Source organism: Archocentrus centrarchus, chromosome 24, assembly GCF_007364275.1.
Source record: "Archocentrus centrarchus isolate MPI-CPG fArcCen1 chromosome 24, fArcCen1, whole genome shotgun sequence".
NCBI lineage: Eukaryota > Metazoa > Chordata > Actinopteri > Cichliformes > Cichlidae > Archocentrus > Archocentrus centrarchus.
The window spans coordinates 16,676,579-16,699,685 of NC_044369.1; the positions used below are offsets into that span (position 1 = coordinate 16,676,579).

At 41.1% G+C, this 23,107-nt stretch overlaps 2 protein-coding genes and 4 non-coding genes across 6 annotated transcripts; 2 read left to right on the plus strand and 4 right to left on the minus strand.

The window, feature by feature from the left end:
• Positions 1-1,722: 1,722 nt before the first annotated feature.
• Positions 1,723-1,794, plus strand: trnaq-cug (transfer RNA glutamine (anticodon CUG)). The gene has a single exon. It is a non-coding gene; the product is annotated as a tRNA-Gln (tRNA).
• Positions 1,795-2,303: 509 nt separating this feature from the next.
• trnal-cag (transfer RNA leucine (anticodon CAG)) lies at positions 2,304-2,386 on the minus strand. Its single transcript has one exon. It is a non-coding gene; the product is annotated as a tRNA-Leu (tRNA).
• Positions 2,387-3,886: 1,500 nt separating this feature from the next.
• Positions 3,887-3,969, plus strand: trnal-cag (transfer RNA leucine (anticodon CAG)). Its single transcript has one exon. It is a non-coding gene; the product is annotated as a tRNA-Leu (tRNA).
• Positions 3,970-4,475: 506 nt separating this feature from the next.
• On the minus strand, positions 4,476-4,547 carry trnaq-cug (transfer RNA glutamine (anticodon CUG)). The gene has a single exon. It is a non-coding gene; the product is annotated as a tRNA-Gln (tRNA).
• Positions 4,548-10,837: 6,290 nt separating this feature from the next.
• eif2b2 (eukaryotic translation initiation factor 2B, subunit 2 beta) lies at positions 10,838-13,170 on the minus strand. The gene is made up of 8 exons (XM_030721711.1): positions 12,999-13,170; positions 12,696-12,816; positions 11,981-12,129; positions 11,740-11,903; positions 11,545-11,640; positions 11,330-11,467; positions 11,178-11,244; positions 10,838-11,032 (listed from the first exon to the last, which is right to left on the minus strand). The coding sequence occupies exons 1-8, from the start codon at positions 13,168-13,170 to the stop codon at positions 10,875-10,877; spliced, it is 1,065 nt and encodes a 354-aa protein (XP_030577571.1). The 3' UTR covers positions 10,838-10,874.
• Positions 13,171-15,952: 2,782 nt separating this feature from the next.
• Positions 15,953-21,248, minus strand: tmed10 (transmembrane p24 trafficking protein 10). The gene is made up of 5 exons (XM_030721618.1): positions 21,005-21,248; positions 19,939-20,059; positions 18,965-19,038; positions 17,539-17,665; positions 15,953-17,330 (listed from the first exon to the last, which is right to left on the minus strand). Exons 1-5 carry the CDS (start codon positions 21,188-21,190, stop codon positions 17,209-17,211), a joined length of 630 nt encoding a protein of 209 aa, XP_030577478.1. The 5' UTR covers positions 21,191-21,248; the 3' UTR covers positions 15,953-17,208.
• Between the last annotated feature and the right edge of the window lie 1,859 nt (positions 21,249-23,107).

Consider the following 23,107-nt stretch of genomic DNA (forward strand, 5'->3'; position numbering starts at 1 on the left):
ACCAGGAGATTAAACAGCCCTCATAACAGGGATACAGTCCTTTTAAACTGTCGGCACAGTGCACACAATAACCATTATACATATTTTGCACCATACAGTAGCTTCATTTGTCTTCTTACTCCCCTCAAAAATGCTCACAAACCTGCTGCTTGTTCTACACTACCTCTGAAACTACAGACTATTTTTAACTCACATTCAAAGGGTGAGAGGGTGACCATTGGAATGAAAACGATGTGAATCATGTCTTGTTGCATTGAAAGTCATCAGGTCTCATCCCAATCCAACACTTATGACTTTCACACTTTCAAAAGTGTTTAATTATTATTTTAAATATTTTGTAAAGGTGATCATTAAGAATTTCCCAATTCAAATTTCCCCATTTGTGGGACTAATAAAGGCATTCTTGATTCTTGATTCTTGAAGAACAACAGTGATCCTGCCCTTCTAGGTGACCAGAGGACCCAAACTATAACAGTAAAACAGAACCAAATGATGACCTCACAGCATTAGAACTTTTCAGTATGAATACCAGACTGTAGTTGCAGCTTTCCTGCAGGTGGAGGTGGTGCAGGATAAGCAGAGCAGCGGGTTTGTGAGTGTTTTTGACTGTAAAAAGATAAAAAAAAAAGAAAGAAAGAAAGAAAAGAAAAGAAGGGGCGATGAAGCTGCTGTGTGAAATAGAGACAGGTATTATGATGGTGTGTGTTGCTTGTATTGACATCATGCCAAACCATCCTGGCTGATGGCAAGTTTAGCCCCGGTAACCCACCCGGCAGAGAGGCATTATCTTAGAGTGGTGACAGTGAAGCCTGAGGGGGCTGTCCCAGGATGCTGGGGCTGGTTGTCAAGCCTTCTGGAAATGTTGTGGGTTAATTAATGAAACACTGATGAAGGAGGGTACCCACCCGATGACCCAAAGACGCGAAAAAGTCCAAGGTCACACGCCATAATGCTTGCTAGGGCTTGTGAAGCAGGTGTGGCCATCACCTTCAAGGAAGCAGCTGGGACAGCACCCAGCCATCGAGGGGATAGCGATCTGATGGTGTTACAGATGACAGTGGCCATATATTAACCTTTGAAAGGAAATATGCATCTCTGTGGAGTTGTTAATGTCATCAAATACAACACGAGCAGCAATTAGAATAGGTAGCCAATCAAGGCGCTGATTGGCTACTGGCGCTGAAATGAGGTTGTAGTCTTCCGATCTCACTTCTAACAGCATGTGTTTCATCCTACAATCAACATGTTTAAATGTCAGAAGTGGGATTCAAACCCACGCCTCCAGGGGGAGACTGCGACCTGAACGCAGCGCCTTAAACCGAGTCGTCCTTTCTCTGCGACATAATGGAGCATTTTAATGCGTTAAACCTGCACCTTCAGGGAGCGAACCGCGTGATTACGCAGATGTATCACACAGTGAAAGCTTTTCAAGTGACGCTGCGCCTACGAGAGGCGCAGATATAAAAAGGGAATTTATGCCACTTATTTCCATGTTGCCCCTAAAAAAAAAAAAAAAAAAAAATACAGTCTCCACCGCTGTGTTTGCAGCTGCGCTTGTTGCTGATAAACTGGACACACTGTGCAGTTTACGCAGCGTTTTTCTGACGTTGCCACGCAGAAATTCACATTACAGTTTTTACCTGAAAATTTTGCAAACTTTTATCAGCTTGATATATTCTCATTTTCCCTAATGGGTTTTTTTAAGCTCAAGCTGTACGTAGCGGTTCCATGGTGTAATGGTTAGCACTCTGGACTCTGAATCCAGCGATCCGAGTTCAAATCTCGGTGGGACCTGGGATTTTGGGAGGGGCTAAATTAAATCCCTAAATAAGCCGGTGAGGTGAGGGAAAGGGTTCCGCACACCAGCCAAGTTTCCAAAAAGTAGTATTTAATACAAAAACCTAAAAGACAGTTACTCTAGCACAAAAATTAAAATAATCCATAGCTCCAAGAAAATCAATCAACTTCAGTGTATTTCTGTCAGTGCATAAAGAATATAGTTATTTCGTTTTTTACTTTGAAAAAGACAAACACCACTCTATACATGCTGTGTTTGTCTTTTACTTTGCTGTATTGTGAGCTGCAGTCAACTTAAAGCTGCAAAACACGCACACGCACACACGGTCTTGGTATGAAAGAAAAAAATTACACACGCATTTCTTTCTCATAAAAACCGTGATTCTGTCTTCTTACAATACTGAAATACTTGCTTGTTTATTATTATTATCAGTTTATTTCGAACCTCGAGAGGATTTTGTCACAAGAAGACTCTCTTGATGTTTGAGTGTACAGAAAACGGTTACTGTCAGAAGTGGGATTCGAACCCACGCCTCCAGAGGAGACTGCGACCTGAACGCAGCGCCTTAGACCGCTCGGCCATCCTGACACTGTACAACAGATAATTTAGCGAAATTCCTAATTTCACAGAGCTCCCTATGTCTTCTTAAATGTTCATCTCATGCTGCTGTTACAGAGGAAGAAGAATTCATAACAAGTGTGGCGCTGAGGGAGAAGTCCAACTCCACGTCGTCCCCCGCAGGGCAACGTCTCAAAGTAAGGGACCGCCAGCCAAGGTGTACTACGGTGGTGACGTTTAACCTCCAGGAGCAATCACCATTGGCACTCAAGCCTTGGAGCACACAGACTCGTTCACTTAGGGTGAAAGGTGTAGTTGCAGCTGTCCTGCAGGTGGAGGTGGTGCAGGACAAGGAAAGCAGCAAGTTTGTGATTGTTTTTGACTGTAAAAAGATGACAAAGAAGGGCTGGTGAGGCTGCTGTGTGACGCAGCGACAGATAATGATGGTGTGTGTTGTGTGAGTAGGTTAAAAAGACTGGGTCTCGCCGTGTTGCTCAGGCTGCACTGCAGCGTCTATTTACAGGCGCGATCCCACTACTGAGCGGCACGAGGGCTTTGACCTGCTCCGTTTCCGACCTGGGCCGGTGCACCCCTCCTTAGACGACCTGGTGGTCCCGGGCTCCCCCAGGAGCACCATATCGATACCGAACTTAGTGCGGACACCCGATCGGCATAGTCCGCTGCAGCTCAGAGCTCCTGAGCTCAAACGATCCGCCAGCCTCAGCCTCCCGGTAGCTTGGATTACAGGCGCGCGCCACCGCACCCGGCGAAAGCGAGCCAGCATTCACAGGGCTTTTAACGACGACTGAGGTGACGTCACTTCATCAGGCTAGTGATGAGATGACGTCATCACTAGACGCGAAGCAGTAAAAAGCTAATAATTTTAAAAGGAAGCATGTAATGCATGTAATCACTCCAAAACATGAGAAATTAGTGTGTGATTTTTTAAAACTCATTGTGTGTGTGTTTATTTTTATGTGTTGCAACTTAGATTGCAGTTCACGATGCATCCAAAGTCAGAAAGACAAGAGCAACATGTACAGAAGGTGTTTGTTGTGTTACGGGTATGATCACATAAACAATAACAAACTCAGAGCACTGATGAGAATCAAAACTGCAGCAAATCTGTTTGATCATAGCAACAACTTTAGTCACAAAAAGTAAATAAAACTGTAAGTGATCAGCTATCAACAACCTTTACTTATGATAAAAAATCGTTCAAATAAAACAGATGACTCAAATATCTAAGATTATTTTCAGTTTTTGCCAATATTACAAATATCTTTCTGAACTGATCACAGTCCCTCACATTTTAAAACCTCAGAATATAAAAACAGAGTTTTAAAAACATTTTACTGAAATAATTTTATGTGATCACAGGAGAGGAAGGGTGGATGATATCTGAGATGTTCCCCTATCATATGACAATATTAATAATTTCACAGCGATGCTTGTTTACCTTTCAAATGTTCATGTCCGGCTGCTGTGAAAGACGTTGCATAATTGGTAACATATGTGGAGGTTGTTAGTGTCAGGATGGCCGAGCGGTCTAAGGCGCTGCGTTCAGGTCGCAGTCTCCTCTGGAGGCGTGGGTTCGAATCCCACTTCTGACAGTGACTGTTTTCTGTACACTCAAACATCAAGAGAGTCTTCTTGTGACAAAATCCTCTCGAGGTTCGAAATAAACTGATAATAATAATAAACAAGCAAGTATTTCAGTATTGTAAGAAGACAGAATCACGGTTTTTATGAGAAAGAAATGTGTGTGTAATTTTTTTCTTTCATACCAAGACCGTGTGTGCGTGTGCGTGTTTTGCAGCTTTAAGTTGACTGCAGCTCACAATACAGCAAAGTAAAAGACAAACACAGCATGTGGTGTTTGTCTTTTTCAAAGTAAAAAACGAAATAACTATATTCTTTATGCACTGACAGAAATACACTGAAAGAAGTTGATTGATTTTCTTGGAACTATGGATTATTTTAATTTTTGTGCTAGAGTAACTGTCTTTTAGGTTTTTGTATTAAATACTACTTTTTGGAAACTTGGCTGGTGTGGGGAACCCTTTCCCCCACCTCACCGGCTTATTTAGGGATTTAATTTAGCCCCTCCCAAAATCTCAGGTCCCACCGAGATTTGAACTCGGATCGCTGGATTCAGAGTCCAGAGTGCTAACCATTACACCATGGAACCGCTACGTACAGCTCGAGCTTAAAAAACCCATTAGGGAAAATGAGAATATATCAAGCTGATAAAAGTTTGCAAAATTTTCAGGTCAAAACTGTAATGTGAATTTCTGCGCGGCAGCGTCAGAAAAACGCTGCGTAAACTGCACAGTGTGTCCAGTTTATCAGCAACAAGCGCAGCTGCAAACACAGCGGTGGAGACTGTATTTTTTTTTTTTTTTTTTTTTTTTTTTAGGGGCAACATGGAAATAAGTGGCATAAATTCCCTTTTTATATCTGCGCCTCTCGTAGGCGCAGCGTCACTTGAAAAGCTTTCACTGTGTGATACATCTGCGTAATCACGCGGTTCGCTCCCTGAAGGTGCAGGTTTAACGCATTAAAATGCTCCATTATGTCGCAGAGAAAGGCCGATTCGGTCTAAGGCGCTGCGTTCAGGTCGCAGTCTCCCCCTGGAGGCGTGGGTTTGATTCCCACTTCTGACAGCGACTATTTTCTGTACACTCAAACATCAAGAGAGTCATCTCTTGACAAAATCCTCTGAAATCATCAACAGTTTTCTTGCCCCATCTTTGAAATGTGTGAAATGTTCGTCAGTGTTTGCGCAGTTCTCAAGTCCACAGGTCTCTTACTTACACACTTGTCATCCCTACACTGTTGTGGATTTTGTCATGATCAACACTGTAATGTCTTCCGGGATAATTTTAACAAAATCCACTAGACCGAGGGGATTACTGATGTACAACTAAGAGTCTTTCAGCTGTCACTGTTTGGACATGTTGCACTGACACTAATGTACTGAAATCTGAATTTGTGGAGTCAAATATCGTCTGACAGCCCACTACCTAATTTATCCAAATATAAGGACCAGTCAATTGGTCAGCGAACAACAAACGCAGCCTCTGATCAGCAGCAAAGACCACATGGTGCTCAGTAGTGGGATCACACCTTTAATGCAATCTCAGCGCTATAGTAGGAGTCCTTTTAAACTACTGGCACAGCGCGCGCACACCAGCCATTATACATGTTTTGATACATATTTAAGATACAATAAAATAAAAATAGAAAGTAGAAGAGTTAAAGTAGAATAATAAAAAAAGAAATCTGTATAAAAATATGTACAGTATAAACGGTATGTATTAGTATAAATAATATGTACATAATCGAGGACAGAATATATTGTATGAAGTGTATGTTACAAAATGGATTATTATGTTACACATGTTTATTGCAGTAATCACTGATGAAGCTCCTCAAAGCTGTCACAGTGTCATGCACAGTGATGTCAGTAACTCTAATTTGACTGCTTTTTTTCTGGTAACGCAGTGGCGGTCCTAGCCTGTTTGGCGCCCTGGGCGAGCAACCTCCCCCCCAGCGATCGCATCAGCAGTGCCTACCGCCCAACTCCACTTGGGGGGGTAATGAGCGCCCTCTGCCTGCTGTGTGGTGCATGTAGCTTTCTGCCATGGTCTGACAGGTTTTAACAGTAAAAAGATATATTTCTGCTTTCTTCCTGCATCTCGGGGGAGTGACGTCTGGCTGATGCGACAATTAAGTCACCGCTTTCAGCATGAGGACAATAATAGCATACGGCGACACAAATGTAAACAATGGAGGGAGGAAAGAGATATGCGTTTTCTAGCTGAAATACAGGCACTATTTTGAGTTTGTGTCAGCTAAAGATGACAATATCAAGGTGAGCAGTACACTGTGTGCTATCTATCTTCAAAAACACTACGTCAAAGCTGAACAAACATTTGGAGTCACGGCGCAGTCACACTTACAGAGCGAGTCCCACCAGATGCAGGAGGCCCCCCCCCCCCCCAGGACCCAAACAACAAACGCTGGACTTTTGTACAAACCAGTAAGTGGGGGAGAGCTGAAGAAGTTGGTCGGACAGTATGTAGCAGAGGAAATGCTGCCCTTAAACACGGCTGACTCGCCCTCGCTTCATGGTTGTCATTTTTATGTTGAGGCAGTGGGGGGTGCTGCCGGTATTTTACATAAAGTGATTTTTGCTGTTTGCCAGAAAATGATTGCATGTAATCTGTGAAACATATGTCAAACATCTTTCTCATGAATGATATCAGGTCATTTTGAGCGAGAAACAGCATTTCTATCACAGGGTAGAAGCTACACTCAGTTTTTGGTAAAGTGACTTTTATATATTGGTTTTTAAATCAAGGTAAAAACTGTCACTGACATTAAAAAAATGTCTTTTTAAACAGAAATCTGTCTGAGAAGGCTGCAGAAATCTCCTAAAGATTGTTGTAAAACAATCTTCATTTTATATATAAGCCCTTCATAAATCATGCTGACTGCACTCTATTTACCAATATAAGCAAAGACATTACACATAAAAGCACACAGAAACATCTGAATCATTTTATGGCAGACAATCACTTTCTGGCACAACACCGGCAGCTGCTGAAAGTAACTAATAAAGTAACTTGTAATCTAACTTAGTTACTTTTAAAATTATGTAATCAGTAAAGTAACTACGTTACTTTTTAAAGGAATAATCCGTAATCAGATTACTTTATCAAGGTAACTATACCATCACTGGTCATGCATGGGGTGGGAGTCATTTGACAACATGGAGCACAGCCTTGCTATCATCCTCCTCTCCGTCACCACCTCCACAGTGCCCAGGAAGCAGCCAAGGACAAAGCTGGACTTCTTGATAAGCCTATTGAGTGTCTTCGTGTCGGCAGCTGTAGTGCTGCTCCCCCAGCAGACCACACTGTAGAAAGGGCTGATGCCACCACAGTTTCGGGAACGTGACATTTTTTTGTCATTAGGGACAAATGTGTTTGAATTTTACAGGATCACATGAGGGTTAATCATCATTTAAAAACCAAATAAGATCCTCTCACAGCATTAAAACCTTTCAGTGTAAATACCAGACTGTAGTTGCAGCTGTCCTGCAGGTGGAGGTGGTGCAGGACAAGGAAAGCAGCAAGTTTGTGATTGTTTTTGACTGTAAAAAGATGACAAAGAAGGGCTGATGAGGCTGCTGTGTGATGCAGAGACAGGTATAATGATGGTGTGTGTTGTGTGAGTAGGTTAAAAAGACTGGGTCTCGCTGTGTTGCTCAGGCTGCACTGCAGCGTCTATTCACAGGCGCGATCCCACTACTGAGCGGCACGGGGACTTTGACCTGCTCCGTTTCCGACCTGGGCCGGTGCACCCCTCCTTAGACGACCTGGTGGTCCCGGGCTCCCCCAGGAGCACCATATCGATACCGAACTTAGTGCGGACACCCGATCGGCATAGTCCGCTGCAGCTCAGAGCTCCGGAGCTCAAACGATCCGCCAGCCTCAGCCTCCCGGTAGCTTGGATTACAGGCGCGCGCCACCGCACCCGGCGGGAGACAGCTTCGCTCACAGAGCTTTTAACTATGACCGAGGTGACGTCATCACACCAGGCTAGATCATCATTAGCGAAGATGTGACGCAGTAGCAAAAGAAAAATTCAAAATTAAGTGAAAGGCCTTTCACACGCACACAGGTAATTTCAGAGGGTCATTGATGAGTTAAAGGTTTAAACTGTCCCTCTCATAACAAATCAACAAAACTGGGATGTGACTTAAATGTTAAACAAGCAGTTTGTTCCTCCTGAGAAGATTCCTGATCAGGTAAAAAAGCAGTTACCATACAAAACTCCCAGTTCCATAAAATTTGGTTTCTAATTGAGACGGTTTCTGTTTGTACAGAATAAAGAAATAACTTCTTTCGTGTTTTCAGGCAAAGAAACGACTGAATTTTCCATCATCGCAAGAGACGGGCATAACACAATCTATTCAAGACAGAAGCTTTTATTAATTCCAACAAATTACATCAAAATATGGAATCAGCAACTGCATATTTCTGGAATATTATACAGAAAATGTTTAATCTCAATCAACTGAACTTAGAAATACCTACATTGGTAACAGAATGTCTAAATCTCTGTACTGATGAATTGTTATCAAAAATGTATAAATTATCATTAAACTGCAAAATGAGAGCAAGACCTTTCCATATCAACACTTCTGGACACCAATATGTTTAAACACCTTCAAAATGTCTAAAAGCCTCAACTTACAACTTCTACAATGCAAAGCCCTTCATAGAACTCACTACACAGGACAAAGGATGTTCCAAATGGGCCTAACACACTCAAACAGATGCATTCACTGCATAGGCAACTCTGCTAAGAACTATATACATGCTAGATGGTCTTGTACACCTGTTCAGAAGTTCTAGCAGAGGTTATGTCAAGACATGGTTTAATTGCTGTATCCCAACCTCACCCAAACTGTGCATTTTAGGTGATGTAAGTGAATTACTTATGGAAGCAAACACATCGCACCGCCTTATGGATTGTTAAGAAACCTATCCTCATGAATTACTCAGCATAAGAATTTACTTGGCCTATATGTGTGTGTTAGTGTGTGTGTCGTCTGGGGCTTGCTGAGCCTTGGCCCCTGCAGGACATGGTCGTGGGGGTGAGGGCTCTTCTTGGTCTCGGGCGGTTCTTGGGCACCGGGGGTCGTGTTCTCAGCTTGTGCCAGGATGGCTGGCATTTGACAAGATTGCCTGCCTGTTGCGCCCTGGGGGCGTTATTTCGGCTTCTCACCCTCATTATCAAGTACGTTTCCTGACAAAGACACACACACACACACACACACATACACAGGCTACAATAGTGTAGCAGGTATCTGCATGAAACAAAAAAGCAACCTTTAAAATAAATCAGAATTTCTTTGTTCTACAATGTTCCTTTGAATAATTTAGGAAGTGTCATGTTTCATACTGACAGCTGCTTTCAAGTGCTTTCCCTTCACTGTCAGGTGTCTCGATGTTTGATACCAACAAATTAGTATTTTCCAAGACTTTACTGGGAAATTATCTTCAGGAGCTAAGGTTAGTTTCACTCAGTTTCAGGAAAGAAGTAGGTACAGGAAATGAAAAAGAGAGACAACACAACAACACAAATATGTGAGTTTCCATTCTGTGGGGCTATCTGGAGGGTTTCATTATGTAATGGTTAACACTCTGGACTTTGATTGATCTGAGTTCAAATCTTTATAGAATCTCATTTCTACGCAGTTATAATGGAAATCTGCTCACTTTGGGAAAATCACGATGTAGTTCACAGTTGTAATGATTACGCTTCAAAGATGGCTGCCTATTGAGTAATCTTCTCTACACAGAGGTGCAACAGCATCATTAATGCATGCCTGTGTCTCACACTCTCAAGAACATAACAGGAAATATCATTAATATGATAAATCCATAACTGGGCTTTTATTATTATGTGGGCATTACTGGTAAAATCAGGACTGACTCTTGACATTATCAGTTTTTTGCCATTGAAAACAATTTCAATCAGTTAATAAAGCTAATATATCTCATTTATTTTATTATGACACTATCCTAAAATTTTTATTCCAGCTAATCAACTGATGGAATTATTCTGGAAGGCTGACACAATTTGGAAGTGTCCCTTGTTCATTGGAGGATCCACAGGTTAGCACTCGGTACAGTATCTCTGTCTTCCAAAGTAAACTGAACTTGTCCTTTTTTCAGGCACCACATACATTACCAACTCCATCTGTGTGGAGGGGTGCAGTGCCCCAGGTCTGAGACTGAGCAGACCAAAGCAACCCTTAGTGGATTTGCACCTTTGAGTACACACTATAATTTATCCTCAGCAATGCAATGGGACACGGTCCCTTTAAACTACTGGAAGAACACACACCAACCACTCTGCGTCTTTACACATTACAGCAGCTTCATCACTCCATCTTTGTCTTCATATTTCCATTAAAAATAATTGCAACCTTGCTGCTCTGCTTGTCCACTGGACACTTTGGAGGGGAGAGGCACTGTTGTTCTTAATGATCATCTCTATATGTTGAAATTGTTGTAAACTTATTGTAATAGTTTCTATCAGGACAATGATGCGCCCATTCAAAGGGCATGAGGAGTCACTGTTTGGTATGAAAAAGATGTGAATCATGTCTTGTGGATTTGAAAGTCACCAGAACTCATCCCACCCCATCACCTATGACAGACATAGGAAGGACTATCCACCCCCACCCCTATTTAGCTGCAGGTTCTGATGATTTGCCACATTTTATACCGAGTAAGTTTCTTCCCAATCGTAATAATCTTCACTGTCCTTAACTGCTCATATTTTCTGACTTTACTGAGAAATTCTCTTCAGGAACTAAACTTATTTTTATTCCTTTTGAAGAAAGAATTTAGGTACAGAAAATAACACCACATAAAGAGAGACACAAACACCATGGCAAAAACATTCATCTCTCTTTATTTGTTAAATATAGTGATTAAAGTTCATGGTCCTCTGGGTGATAAAGTTCACTCATCAGTCTGTAGATGTATGATGGTGCGTGTCCTCCAATGTTGGAGATGAACAGTGTGATGAGCTCAGGCGGGACGTAGTCAAACACAGGACAGTGCACATTCACCTTTGAGAGAATCTCTCCTGAAATACAAATGGCAAACTGTGAGTACTTTAAAAAAAAAAAAATCTGAAAAGGGGAGCATTTACATCCAAATTTGAAAAGGATTTTCCAAAGATGGAAACTTGGCTGAGTGGTCGTTACCGAGTGTTTTGTTGTAAATGTTACCTTCAGTGAAGGGGAGCACCTCATGTGGAGAGACGAACTTATGGAAGGTATCCTCTTCATTTGGAAACTGAAGGACATGTTCATAGAAATATGTTAATCACTTGTTGGCAGCAGAAGCGAGAGAACTCCGACAGGTCGGCCTCATCCCTTACCTGAGGTGAGAGCTTGAACATGGGAGCACAAACAATCAGAGGTGTGGAGTGGTGCTTGGCTGCAAGGGCCAGCGTGTGTGTCCCATTGATGGCCCTTAAGCCTCCATTCGCTAGAACTGTCTGTGTACCAATGATGACCTGCAGAGAGATCACCACACAAGTTAACCTGCATGCCCTAAGATGACTATGCTAAGGTCTTCTGTGGTATTAAGTACCTTATTAACTCGCGATATCACTGCAAATATGGCAGCGTCTGCAATCACAGTTGTTTCGATGCCAGCTCTGGAGAGGTTTGTGGCCATTTCATGTCCCTGGTGGGAGGTAAAGAAATAAGAAGAAAGTCTGTTTTTTTTTTTTTTCTTTCAATCAAACATTTAGTATTTCCTTTACACCTGATGCAGCTGACCTACCTGGCAGAAAGGAGCACACTCTGCCACAATGACGTGGAACTTGCGCTTGCGTGCGGCGTCTTTGAGGAAAGCCTCCACGGTGCGTGAGCGGCCGATTGTCATGATGACCTCATTAGAGTGGATGTGTTCCAGGGCCTGCATGGCGATGTTGTCAGTTGTTCCCTCTGAAAAATTAAGTGATGGACAGAAAAAAGTTAATCTATTTAATATACAGGCTGATGACAGCTTTTTAAAAACTTACCCAGCTCGGTGAGTAACTCATTGATGGCCTCGATCACGTTGGATTTGAGGGGAGCAAAATGCTGCCTGAAGTTCTCCTCGCTGAGTCCCCCAGAGGTAAGCAACTTGTGGAGGGATTCCTGGTCTGCCTCTTCACTGCTGCCTCGAGATCTGAATTGAAAAACACACAACTAAGAACAAATCTCACAAAAAAGAGAAATTGAGCCATTTTAACAAAATCATACACTTCATAGAGTTTTGATGCAGAAGAAGTACACAGATGAGAGGGGCATTCATGCATTAGATCCTTAGCATAAGTCTTTCTAAGCAATTTATTCTCATCCTTTAATCTCTGGTATAATCTTACATATCTTTCATTGCTGCCTGGTGAGCTAACTTAACTACAAGGTCAAATGGTTTTAAGGGATAGAAGAAAAAGTAAAATTGCAGCTCATTAGCTCATTTTGAATTTGAAGGCAAGAGACTAAAAAGAGTTGGGACAGAGCCACGTTTCCCACTGTGTAGCATCCTCTCTTCTTTTAACAAAATTCTGTAAATGTCTGGGAACTGGGGAGACCAGTTGCTGGACTTTTAGGAAAGGAATGTTGTCTCATCCTTGTCTGATGTAGGATTCTATCTGCTCAACAGTCCTGGATCTTGTGGTTTCACGATGCACCAAATGTTTTCAGTTGGTGAAAGATGGGCAATGATTTCCATGTACCAAGTGACCTTCTCACCTGGCATATTCTTCTCTGATGATCTTTAGCACCCGTCTGATCATGTTACCCACGGTGGTCTCTGACGGTTGGGCTGCGGTCATTCTCCTCCCCTCTTTGCGTATTATTTCCATCAGATCACCTGAAACCGAGAAGATGTTTGTAAAAAGTCCAAGGAAGCTAAAGTTGGAGCCTGTGTTTTTATTTCTCGCGTACTAAAGTTACAGCAGCTAGAGCTGAGTTAAAAACGACGCCTGTTTAAGTACAATGACAGCTGTCACTGCAGCTAGCTGCACTATAGCAGCAATAAGTAGCATTTAGCACCTGCGCTGCTCCACCGAGCCTGGGCTGTGATTCTGCGGAGCAGGGCTGTAGTTTCTCGGGCTGTCTCCGCCGAGCCCCGCAGAGGTCCAGACCCGGTCCCTCCGCGCTTCAGGTCGGATAGAAACGCCTCAACCCTCTCCGTTAGGTCTGTTTCTTTGTACGGGCCCGGCATCGCTGTTTTAAAAAGCTGTCACTATAACACCCAAACGTCTACCACGCCAGTGTGTTGATGAGGAAGAACTTCGAGAGTACATCCGGGTGGCTGTGAGCTCGCTGTCATCTGATTGGCCGGCCGCTTCTCGAGCTATTGCATCAATTTTTGCAGCGTTGGAACTATTCATAATCTTTACAATAAATTATATATATATATATATATATATATATATATAGTACAAAATGATTTAAAACAACGTAAATAAAAAGCACAAACGAGCAAGATCAGTGAAAATGGGAGTACTCTCCTTCCTCATAGGTAAATATTTATCCAAATTATTACATTAATGCACTTTTATTTTGATTATTTATATTATAATAATCCAAACTAGTCATGAATACTATATGAAAAGTAATTTGCCTTTGAGCTTCTGGAGACTAAAAGACAGCATAAACTCGATTCAAAACCAGTACTGCCCGGAGAAATATGTTGTCTTTTTTCAGAAATCTGGAAACGTGTTCATAATCTGATTTTCCACTATGGTTAAAAAAAAAAAAAAAAAAAAAGAAGCTTTAATCAGACAGAATTTATTAATTCAGCTGTTTTTTATATAGGTTTTGACTTGTATTATTGTATTATAAAATTAGTGAAAAAACTGCTTGTTTAGTCTCAAATGAGATTTGTGAAAACACACAGTATATTTACACAAAGTTGCCAGTTCATTCGATTGTGATAACAATGTGATACGAGGCCCGATGGGTGATCAACCTACAAATTCCTTCAATAAAGCTAAGATAGTCCATCAGATCCAAAGATTGTGTCTTAAAATTAATGATGTTTCTCCTTTGTAATCTATCACAATCATATTCAGTCTGGTGGGTAGTGATTATGTTGCAGGTATCCTCTGGGGCTGATCTAGGAATCTAAATAATTGATGGCAAACTATAAATGGAATCGCTAACTAAAATACACCCTGGAGTCTCTGTATTATCCTCCAGTAACAGCTGTGACTGTCAGCCTACCCCTTTCAGACACAAACATTTTATTTGCATATAAGACAACATACATAACTCTGAGATAACAACACAGCTTACTCAACTTGTTTGCATGCAGTGGCATCTTTTGTTAACATCTAGCTCATCTCACTGCAGAGGTTCAACCTACTGAAAACTGTTGTGGAACAAAGTATCTTCCAAATTAAGGTAATGGCTCCATCATCTCCTCACACATGGATATATACAAACAGCTGTGGTTATGTAGTCATCATCTTTAGGACAGTTTGATCACTATTAACGATGATGGTGCTTTAAAACATGTGGAAAGTAATGTTATTGGCCACTATTGGGACCAGCAGAAAATTTGAGGGTTGTACTAAAAAGTGAGATGAGTTAGTGTGGCATGTTATTTAACCACCATTTTTTCCACTTTGATTTTCGGGATGTCTTTGAATTCAACCCTCTGTACGTTGATAATTTTCATCTCCATCAAACAATGCAGCATCCTTTCATTTCTAACACTTTACCCAGTATAGATATGTATAGAGTACAATAAAGATATGCAGCATGATACTGAGCTTTCAAAGTGTTCCTTCAATTTTTTTTGAGCAGTGTATTAGGCTACTGGACACTGAGTAGCCTTTAATGTTTTTCTTTTTAAAGTTTCACACATTCAGAACTGTCTGAACTCTTTGTGGCACAGTTTCAAACAGTCCTCAGAGATTTTGGTTCACGTTGACATGATGGCATCACACAGTTGCTGCAGGTTTATCACCTGCTCCACTACATCCCAAGGGCGCTTTATTGGATTGAGATCTGCTGACTGTGGAGGTCATTTGAGTACAGAGAACTTGCTGTTATATCCAAGAAACCAGAGATGATTTGAGCTTTGTGACATGGTGTGTTATCTTGCTGGAAGCAGCCAGCAGAAGATGGATACACTGTGGTCATAAAGGGATGAACATGGTCAGCAAAAACAGACTGTGGGTAAAACAATCTGCAGTTTGTACAAAGGGGCCCAAGAAGAGTTGAAGAGTTGATTCAAGTTACAATAGATCAGTGTTTTCATGTTGTTACACCAAATTCTGGCCCTACCATTAAAGAGTGACAGCAGATATTGAAGGTCATCTGACCAGGCAACATTTATTCAATCTTTTATTGTCCAGTTTTGGTGATCCTGTGCAAAATGGAGCCTCAGTTTCCCGTTCTTAGCTGACAGGAGTGACAACCGGTGTGGTCTTCTGCTGCTGTAGCCCATCTGCTTCAGAGATGCTCTTCTGCATACCTTGGTTGTAACAAGTGTTTTGTTGTTTGATTTTTTTTTTAAAGTTATTGTTGCCTTCCTATCAGGCAACAGTAACAGGAGAATGGCCAGATTGAAGCAGTCTGGCCATTATCCTCTGACATCAACAAAACATTTTCTCCCAGAGAACCACCGCTCACTGGACATTTTCTCGTTTTCAGACCATTTTCTATAAACTCTAGACATGGTTGTGTGGGACATTCCCAGTAGATCAGCAGTTTCTGAAATACTCCTTTCCGGCACTAATAACCATGCCACATTCAAAGTCACTTGCGCCACCTTTCTTTCCCATCCTGATGCTCATCTTAAACTTCAGCAGGCTGTCTTGATTATTTCTAAATACACTGAGCTGCTGCCATGTGATTGACTAGAAATTTGAGTTAACAGGCAGTTGAACAGGTGTACATAAATTAGCTGGTGAGAGTAATGTGGTCTACATTTGTGCCCTGGTTTCCAAATGTGCCTAAATAGGCAATTGAAGCAACAAATAAAACAAAAATAATTAATGTAAATCCATCCAATATTTTATTGAATAAAAGCCCAACACAAATTTACAAAATTTAATCAGTCAACATAAAAACCAGTGACTGCGCACAATGTTCACTGTTAAAAATGTACCCATGACAGATGCCTTAATTTATCCCCATCAAAAACAATCTGCAACCACCCAAACCAAAATATTTCTGCTGGAAAGAAGCATGTTGGATGGATCAGCACATACTGTAGTTGGGAACTGATATTTTGGAAAATGCAGACGAATAATTAGGTCTACCAGTGTAAAGAAAAAGGGCATACGACTGAAGGGAAATTTTAAGAAAATGCTTGGATAGCTTTACATTTCAAAACCTCCATCCATTGCACTCTGACAGGAGAAACTTTCACAAATATATTTATAAACTGTATAATAGAAATCAGGAGGGTGTTTTTACTCATCGCCATATACATAAGATGTTACAAATTCCTTCCTAACAACAAGGTTTTTGGTTCCTTGCTTCACTTGATAGGTGACATTAATATTCCAGAACAAAACTAGAACGTGCAAGAGCCCATAGAAATGACCTAATTTACAACTAAGAGAATATTACTGACAACTCACAACCCCCGAAAAGAAATAAAGAATTACCAGTAGAAAGAACTAAGTGGTAATTACAATATGAAAACAAACTAAACAGTTAAATTTAGCTACCAGACATGTATGCAAATTAAGTGACAAAACACAGAAGTTCAGTGGTTGCCAATTGTCTCAAAGTAACAACAAACTGTTTTCGAAGAGCCTTCATTTGATAAAAGGGCACCAAGGATCTAGTTTGCTTGGCATGGCAAAGAATGTGTATATAAACAGGAGGGCAAAAGACATTCGCTCATGGCACATCCATTCAAACTGAGCTCAAAATCAAACATTGCTGTTCAACAGATTGAAGGAACAAGTTCTTATTCAGTGAGCTGCAACATTCGAAACAGTGCAGACAGAAATGTCAACCACGGAGACAGACATCCCCTACGTCTTACAGTGCATTTCTCCCTACAGCGCTTTTCATGTTTCCAACCACTAAATAAGCAAGTGATTTTTATTTATTTTTTATTTTTTTTCCAAGAAGTCAACCTTGGTACTCTCGCTCTCTCAGCCTTGAAAACTAGATTTTGAGCCCCCACTTGCTGTTGTTTGCTGAAGCTAGTCCAAGGAGGGTGGATGTTTTGATGTGTTAGCTGACCGTTAGGCAGCGTCCCTCGAGGTAAGGAGCTTGGAGTGGTGTCGCTCTACTCGATCAGCTTTTTAGCCTTGAAGAAGCGCCGCAAGTAGAAGACCTGCCATGTGGCCAGCCCAATGAGACAGCACATGGAGAATATGCTGAAGTACAGCACGCGTGTGTTGGTGGATTCTGTACAGTGGTAACCCAAAAAAAAAAGGATGGGGGGGGGGGGTACATGTTATGAGAAAGCAACATAATACTTTTGTTCATACAGTGAAATGGCCACTAAAACCAGACAACTTTACTCATTTCTTTATTTGTTTCCTAAAGAAAGAAAGAAACAAAAAAAAAAAACAATCAAACAAGGAATAGCTATGTATGTGATGAGCTGTTTTACCATTGGTGTCCCGCATCTCCTCTTCCCTCTTTTTCATATAAGCAAAGTCATTCACAATGGACTCTGACAGGTCTTCCAGGCGCCTGAGCTCAACCTCAAGAGGCTTCAGTTTCTCCACCTTGGCAATCTGAAGGGACAAAACAAAGCCTATAAAAACCAGCAAAAGTGATGCTTCAGAGGCAAATGCTAGAAAAGGTAGTACTGCTTTGTCCAGCAGGTGTCAGTCTAATCCTGCGTATATGCTCGTGCTCCTGTTTACAGAGGCTCATGAGAACCTGCCATTTGAACTCTGGTGTGAACAGTTGCACCTGAGAAAAGCCTAGGTGTGGTTGGCCTTGTTCCACAGCCAATCGGTGTTTTATGATATCAGTGTAGGACGTGTACCAACTCAACTAGCATGAACTCACCCCATTTTATGGTGTGTTGGAAACTTTCTTGGTTATGTGGCATAGTTATTTTTTATTTTTTTCCCCATGACTTGATGCAAGCCACTAGAACAAATTCTTGTCAGTGCAGGAAAGGCCTGAAAAACTGCCCAAAAAAAAAAAAGGTTTGTGTGTGAACCCCTAAATAGTGAATTAAATATCTTCCTCTTTGGTCTGGAGAAAAGTAATGAAAAATTGGCTTTGCATTTTATTTTAGACTATTCATCCATTAGGAGCTTGAATTTGAAAAATCAGCAAGATGCCACATTGTCAAAGAAACATACAACAGCTTGCATCTGCCAAGCATACAGTCTGAAGAATTGTGTCACAGCAGGGAATCCATCCAGCATATTAAACTACTCCCTCCACTGAACAGCTTGCAGATTTGTTCAATAAGTAACATCCATCTACGAATACTCGTGCAATGTCTCCACCCTCCTGCCCACACACAGGAATGCCCACTTGAAGTCTCCATGAACATCGACCGAACAGAATGGCATGTAATATTAGTGTGCCACACGTGGGCGGGGAGAGAGGCGCTTTTGTAAGCTCACAGTGCTTTATCACGTCAAAACTTATTATTAAGTGTTGCCCGAGGCAGTCACAGTGAGTGCTAATAAATTCTCAGAAGGACACCCAAGTAATGTGATGATGCACAACAATACATCCCTGTGCAAGAAAATACTGAATGGTGTGAAGCCAGAGAACCTCCTGCACAGAGTGTGATATTTTCAATACTGGGACACATTGACGTCAACACTGTCTTTCAACATAAGGCATCCACAGTACTATTTCCAGGAAAAACTGCAAGTCTTTTTTTTTTTCTTTTCTTTTAAAAGGAGGCATTTAGGTCATCTGACTGCCAGATTACTCTTCCATAACATTTAAACATTTTTTATTAACTGTAACCAGTGAAGAAGGTGCTCCAAGAAAAGCTACTGGCTTGGTCTACAAGACTTTGCACCACCATCTATAGAAAAACATTTCAGACTGATTCTGACCTCTTCGTAGTTTTTGGCCTCAACACCATGCTTCATGTCCAGATTGACCAGCTGGTCAGGCACTCTTCCAGTTCCTGATTAAAGAAGCAAAAATTTTAATCATTCAATTTCACTAAAACAAAGCATTTAAAACGGTATTCTCTTATAGCAATTCATAAAACTAGAACTCAGAATCCTTAACTTACACACCAGGAAATATAAATATTTGTAATCTTTCTTAACAGCTACTGTGTAAACAGATAAATACATTAAATAAGTAGACACTTGGTTAATTTGTTGGGATGCCCTGATTCTGAAACTCTCGGCTGATATGATTATTTTGTTATTTATTTCCATTTTTTGAAATGCAGAACTCAACATGATAAAAGAAAAAAAACTGTAATTAAGAAAAACAGGAAAAAAAAAAAAGTCTTTCAGCTGTTCATTACATCAGCTTGAATATTAGCATCAGTTGCTGCCACCAGCCACTTTATTTGCCAGTACTGGCTGGGATATTGTTTGTATTGATTCGTAGACATTTCTCCAAATCCATAACTATCAGTAACCCAAAATCACAGCAAAAAGCTAAATCTACAAAAAAAAATAAAGTGATAAAGGATGGAGACAGTGGGTTAAACTGTTTATCACAAAACCTGAAAACATAAAACTAAGTGTTGAGCTGAGGTTTATCTCAGATATATACAAGAACATATTGAAACAACAAAATGTTCCTCCAGGTACCAGGGGTGCTACATAGAACAAAAAGTGCAAGACGGATAAGGTACACAGTACAGATACACAATGTAATAAATACAAAAAAAATACACTACAACAAATACAGAAAAAGTTCTTATTCTAAAAAGTAATAGTACATAGAAAATAGTACAATGGACGATCTAAATTAATATACATTTAGCAGCACAGATTCTAGCAGCAAGTGTGGGGACAGCAACAGCTGTCCATAATACGTTTGGAGGGGCAGTTGACACACTTACCCATAGGCGATTTGCTCTCGAAGCAAACCTCGAACATGTCATAGTCCTCCGTGGTGAATGCAAACTTTCCTTTTGAAGCATCTTCCTTGGAATAAAGAGTGTGGCCAGAGGAGTCTGTGATCTGTAAAGTTACACAAAAAGAATAAATAAATAACAATAAAGAGCCAAAGAGATGGCAGAAAATTGCTATATTTGTTTAACCAATATCTTATAATTATTTTGTTCTCAAATGTGCGATTTAAAATTTTTTAAAATCATTATTATAACTAATAACGGCACTATTATAACGCCAATAAGAGGACATAAGACACTTGGACAGCTCAGTCACTTCACCTGTGTCAGGCAAAGGATGAGATTGTGATGATGGCTGCTTTACATCATTACAAATACAAAGCTCCAATGCAAGCCATTGAACTGCCAGCTGTTAGAATAGGAAGGCAGTAAACCCCATATTACAAAAAGCTTAATGTGGACGCAGTGGGATCTTTAATCATATAAAGACCGGCCCTCTTCTCTGATGTGTGAGGAAAATCTTTTGACATATTCGTTCAAATAATACACAAACCATCACTGAAATGCTGGAGGCTAATGTGCTAATGTGGCTAGGCTGTGCTTGCCAGCTGAATGGACCTAAGACTGACGTGTAACAGCCGCAGAGCCCAGGCGGTGTCACCGGCTGGGTTATTTCCCCAAAGTTTTAACATAAATATACACGCTATGTGACACAGTGAGTACTCGGTAGTCTCAGAAGTATCTGAGCTCAAGTGAAATGTTAAATTACTCCCCCAAAAAAATACCCTGAACGGGAGTGTTAATGAGCACCGACGTAGCCGGCTGGCTAATTAGCTTCTCAAACCAGGAAGGCGAGTTTTCCTGGGCCTTGGTTAGCTGCAGTGCTAACAACAGCTGACATCTTAGCAGCACAAATGACTCCATTTAACGCGTTCAACTGCGGGATTCTCTAGTAAGCGGCACATCACGTCAGCAAAAATCAGAATGAAGCTATTTCGGCCCAGACACAAACTCGCTTATGCTGAGGGTAGCTAGCCCGTAGGTTTGCGCTCACCTTCAGGTTAGTTTTCGTGTTCGCCTGCTCGCTTATTTCATACTCCCCCGTGACCAGGACGTCTTTGTGGATCTCCTCCCGTAAACACTTTCTGGAGTTGACCGGTAAAAAGAAGGAAATTGAAAATACCGATTCAATAAGAACCGGTAAGAGCAGTAGCGCAGCGACTCGAGCCATGGCTACCATCAACCGACCAACCAGACCGTGCCAGCCAACCAGCTTAACACCGACTTCCAACTCACACTACCGGCCTCCCTCTGCGCTCCAGCGCCCCCGCTGCCCTGGAGGTGGAACTCCGACGCAGACCCTCCGTCCGTGAGGTTAGAGTGAGGTCAAAATGTGTTTGGATAAATCACAGACTGTGTCTAGAATAGAAGCGTTTGGACCCCATGAACAGTACAACAATAGTTTGTTGTTGATGATATTTATTGTTTTCAGCTCATTTTATATGTTCTTAATTTCAGGACAGTTTTCTCTTATTATAAATAGAAGGTAGCCTACTTGTTAAGGTAGCCTACTTGTTAAGTGATTTAGGGAATCCAGAATTAAACACATTACAATACAAACACTTTGTCCAGCCAGTTGACGTTTCTTCTTTCAGCTGGTCCCGTTAGGGGTCACCACAGCAGATCATCTTCCTCCATCTCACCCTATGTCCTCCTTCGCTACATCTGTGAATCTTCTCTGTGTTCTTCCTCTTTTCCTACTGCCTGGCAGCTCCATGTTTAACACCTGTTGTCCTCTGCACATGTCTAAACAATCTCAGCCTTGCCTCACTAACTTTGTCTCCAAAGTCATGTACTCATTTTTTAAAGATTTTTTGCCTTCATTACGAATGCAAACCTGGGCCGCCCACATCACAAGCATGTGGCTCACACGATTGCCTGCTCATCCTGTCCCTCCTGTTTACCCCCAGTGAAAATCTTAGTACCTTTAACTGACACCTTCACCTCCAGCTCCATCTCCTGTGTTTTTCTCAGTGCCACCGTCTCCAAACTATACACCATAGCAGGTCTCATTACCATCTTGTATCTCCTGTCACAAATCACCTCCAACAATTCCCCCTGCCTGCACTCTTCTTCACATCTCTTGTGCACTGTCCATTGCTTTGGATAGTTGAGCCCAGATATTTAAACTCATCCACCTTGACTACCTCTGCTTCTTGCATCTTCACCTCTCCGCCTGTCTCCTTCTCATTCACACAAATGTATTATGTGTTGCTTTTGTTCAGGCAGTTGACTCTAATATGTACAAATGCACCATCGTTGTCGCATGTTGTACCGACACATTTGACGCAACAGACAAGGACTAAAACTAAAGACAACTGTATGGAAGATTATTTCCACCACTGAGAAAAACTTTTTTTGTCATCCATAAATCAAAAATTCAATTTATTATGTCACAATTTTGACTTAATAACTTTAAATTTCAAGTGATTTTCTCAGTTCCGAGAAAGTTTTTTAAGTTTGAGTTAGTGAATCAAAATTTTGAGAAAAAAACTGAAATTTTGACATAAGGCAAAAAAATGCTTTTTAAAAACTTCTTTTTTTTTTTCCCAGTGGCAGAAACAAGCTTCCATACATTTGCTGTATCTTTTAATTTTACTTACTAGCTTTTTTCTAAGTACTTGATATTGTGTTATTTGGGCTTGTTTTTTTCTAAATTCCTTTTTTTTTTTAATTTCTTTTTTAATCAACCGAAATGTTTTTACTCCTATTTTTAGTTTTCACTTTAGTTACAGTTTACTGTTACAACCTCGGTGCACAGAGCAGGATATCTTCACAGTAAGGAGGACAATACAGGTTCAGGTTGTGCTCAGAGCAACACACTGCTTACAATGTGGTAAGCACTGCAAACTCCACCAGAAGGATCCCAGCGAGACTTCTTTCTGTGGTTAGGCTGTTGGAAACATAACTCTTCAGGTCACGAGGAGTTAGTGTTTACCGCAAAGCATTTGACACCCAAGAAATTGGCTGCCATATCATCTTGCCAGAGCGATATTGGTACATGCATATGTGGAAAACACTAAACTGGTGAAAAGACAGGGACCCGTGACAGATGGCAGGGGCACCAAACTAACAATGAAAGATCAAGGTGGATTTT

What these genes read in the sequence shown, in the direction of transcription:
- tmed10 (XM_030721618.1), bottom strand. Translation starts at nt 21,190, where the DNA reads ATGGTAGCCATGGCTCGAGTCGCTGCGCTACTGCTCTTACCGGTTCTT. An exon ending in CGAGAGCAAATCGCCTATGG is followed by an intron (nt 19,039 to 19,938) that starts GTAAGTGTGTCA and finishes TTCTTTAATCAG; the next exon opens with GAACTGGAAGAGTGCCTGAC. An exon ending in GGAGATGCGGGACACCAATG is followed by an intron (nt 17,331 to 17,538) that starts GTAAAACAGCTC and finishes ACCACTGTACAG; the next exon opens with AATCCACCAACACACGCGTG.
- eif2b2 (XM_030721711.1), bottom strand. Translation starts at nt 13,170, where the DNA reads ATGCCGGGCCCGTACAAAGAAACAGACCTAACGGAGAGGGTTGAGGCG. An exon ending in GGCTCGGTGGAGCAGCGCAG is followed by an intron (nt 12,817 to 12,998) that starts GTGCTAAATGCT and finishes TCTCGGTTTCAG; the next exon opens with GTGATCTGATGGAAATAATA. An exon ending in ATCAGAGAAGAATATGCCAG is followed by an intron (nt 12,130 to 12,695) that starts GTGAGAAGGTCA and finishes TTTTCAATTCAG; the next exon opens with ATCTCGAGGCAGCAGTGAAG.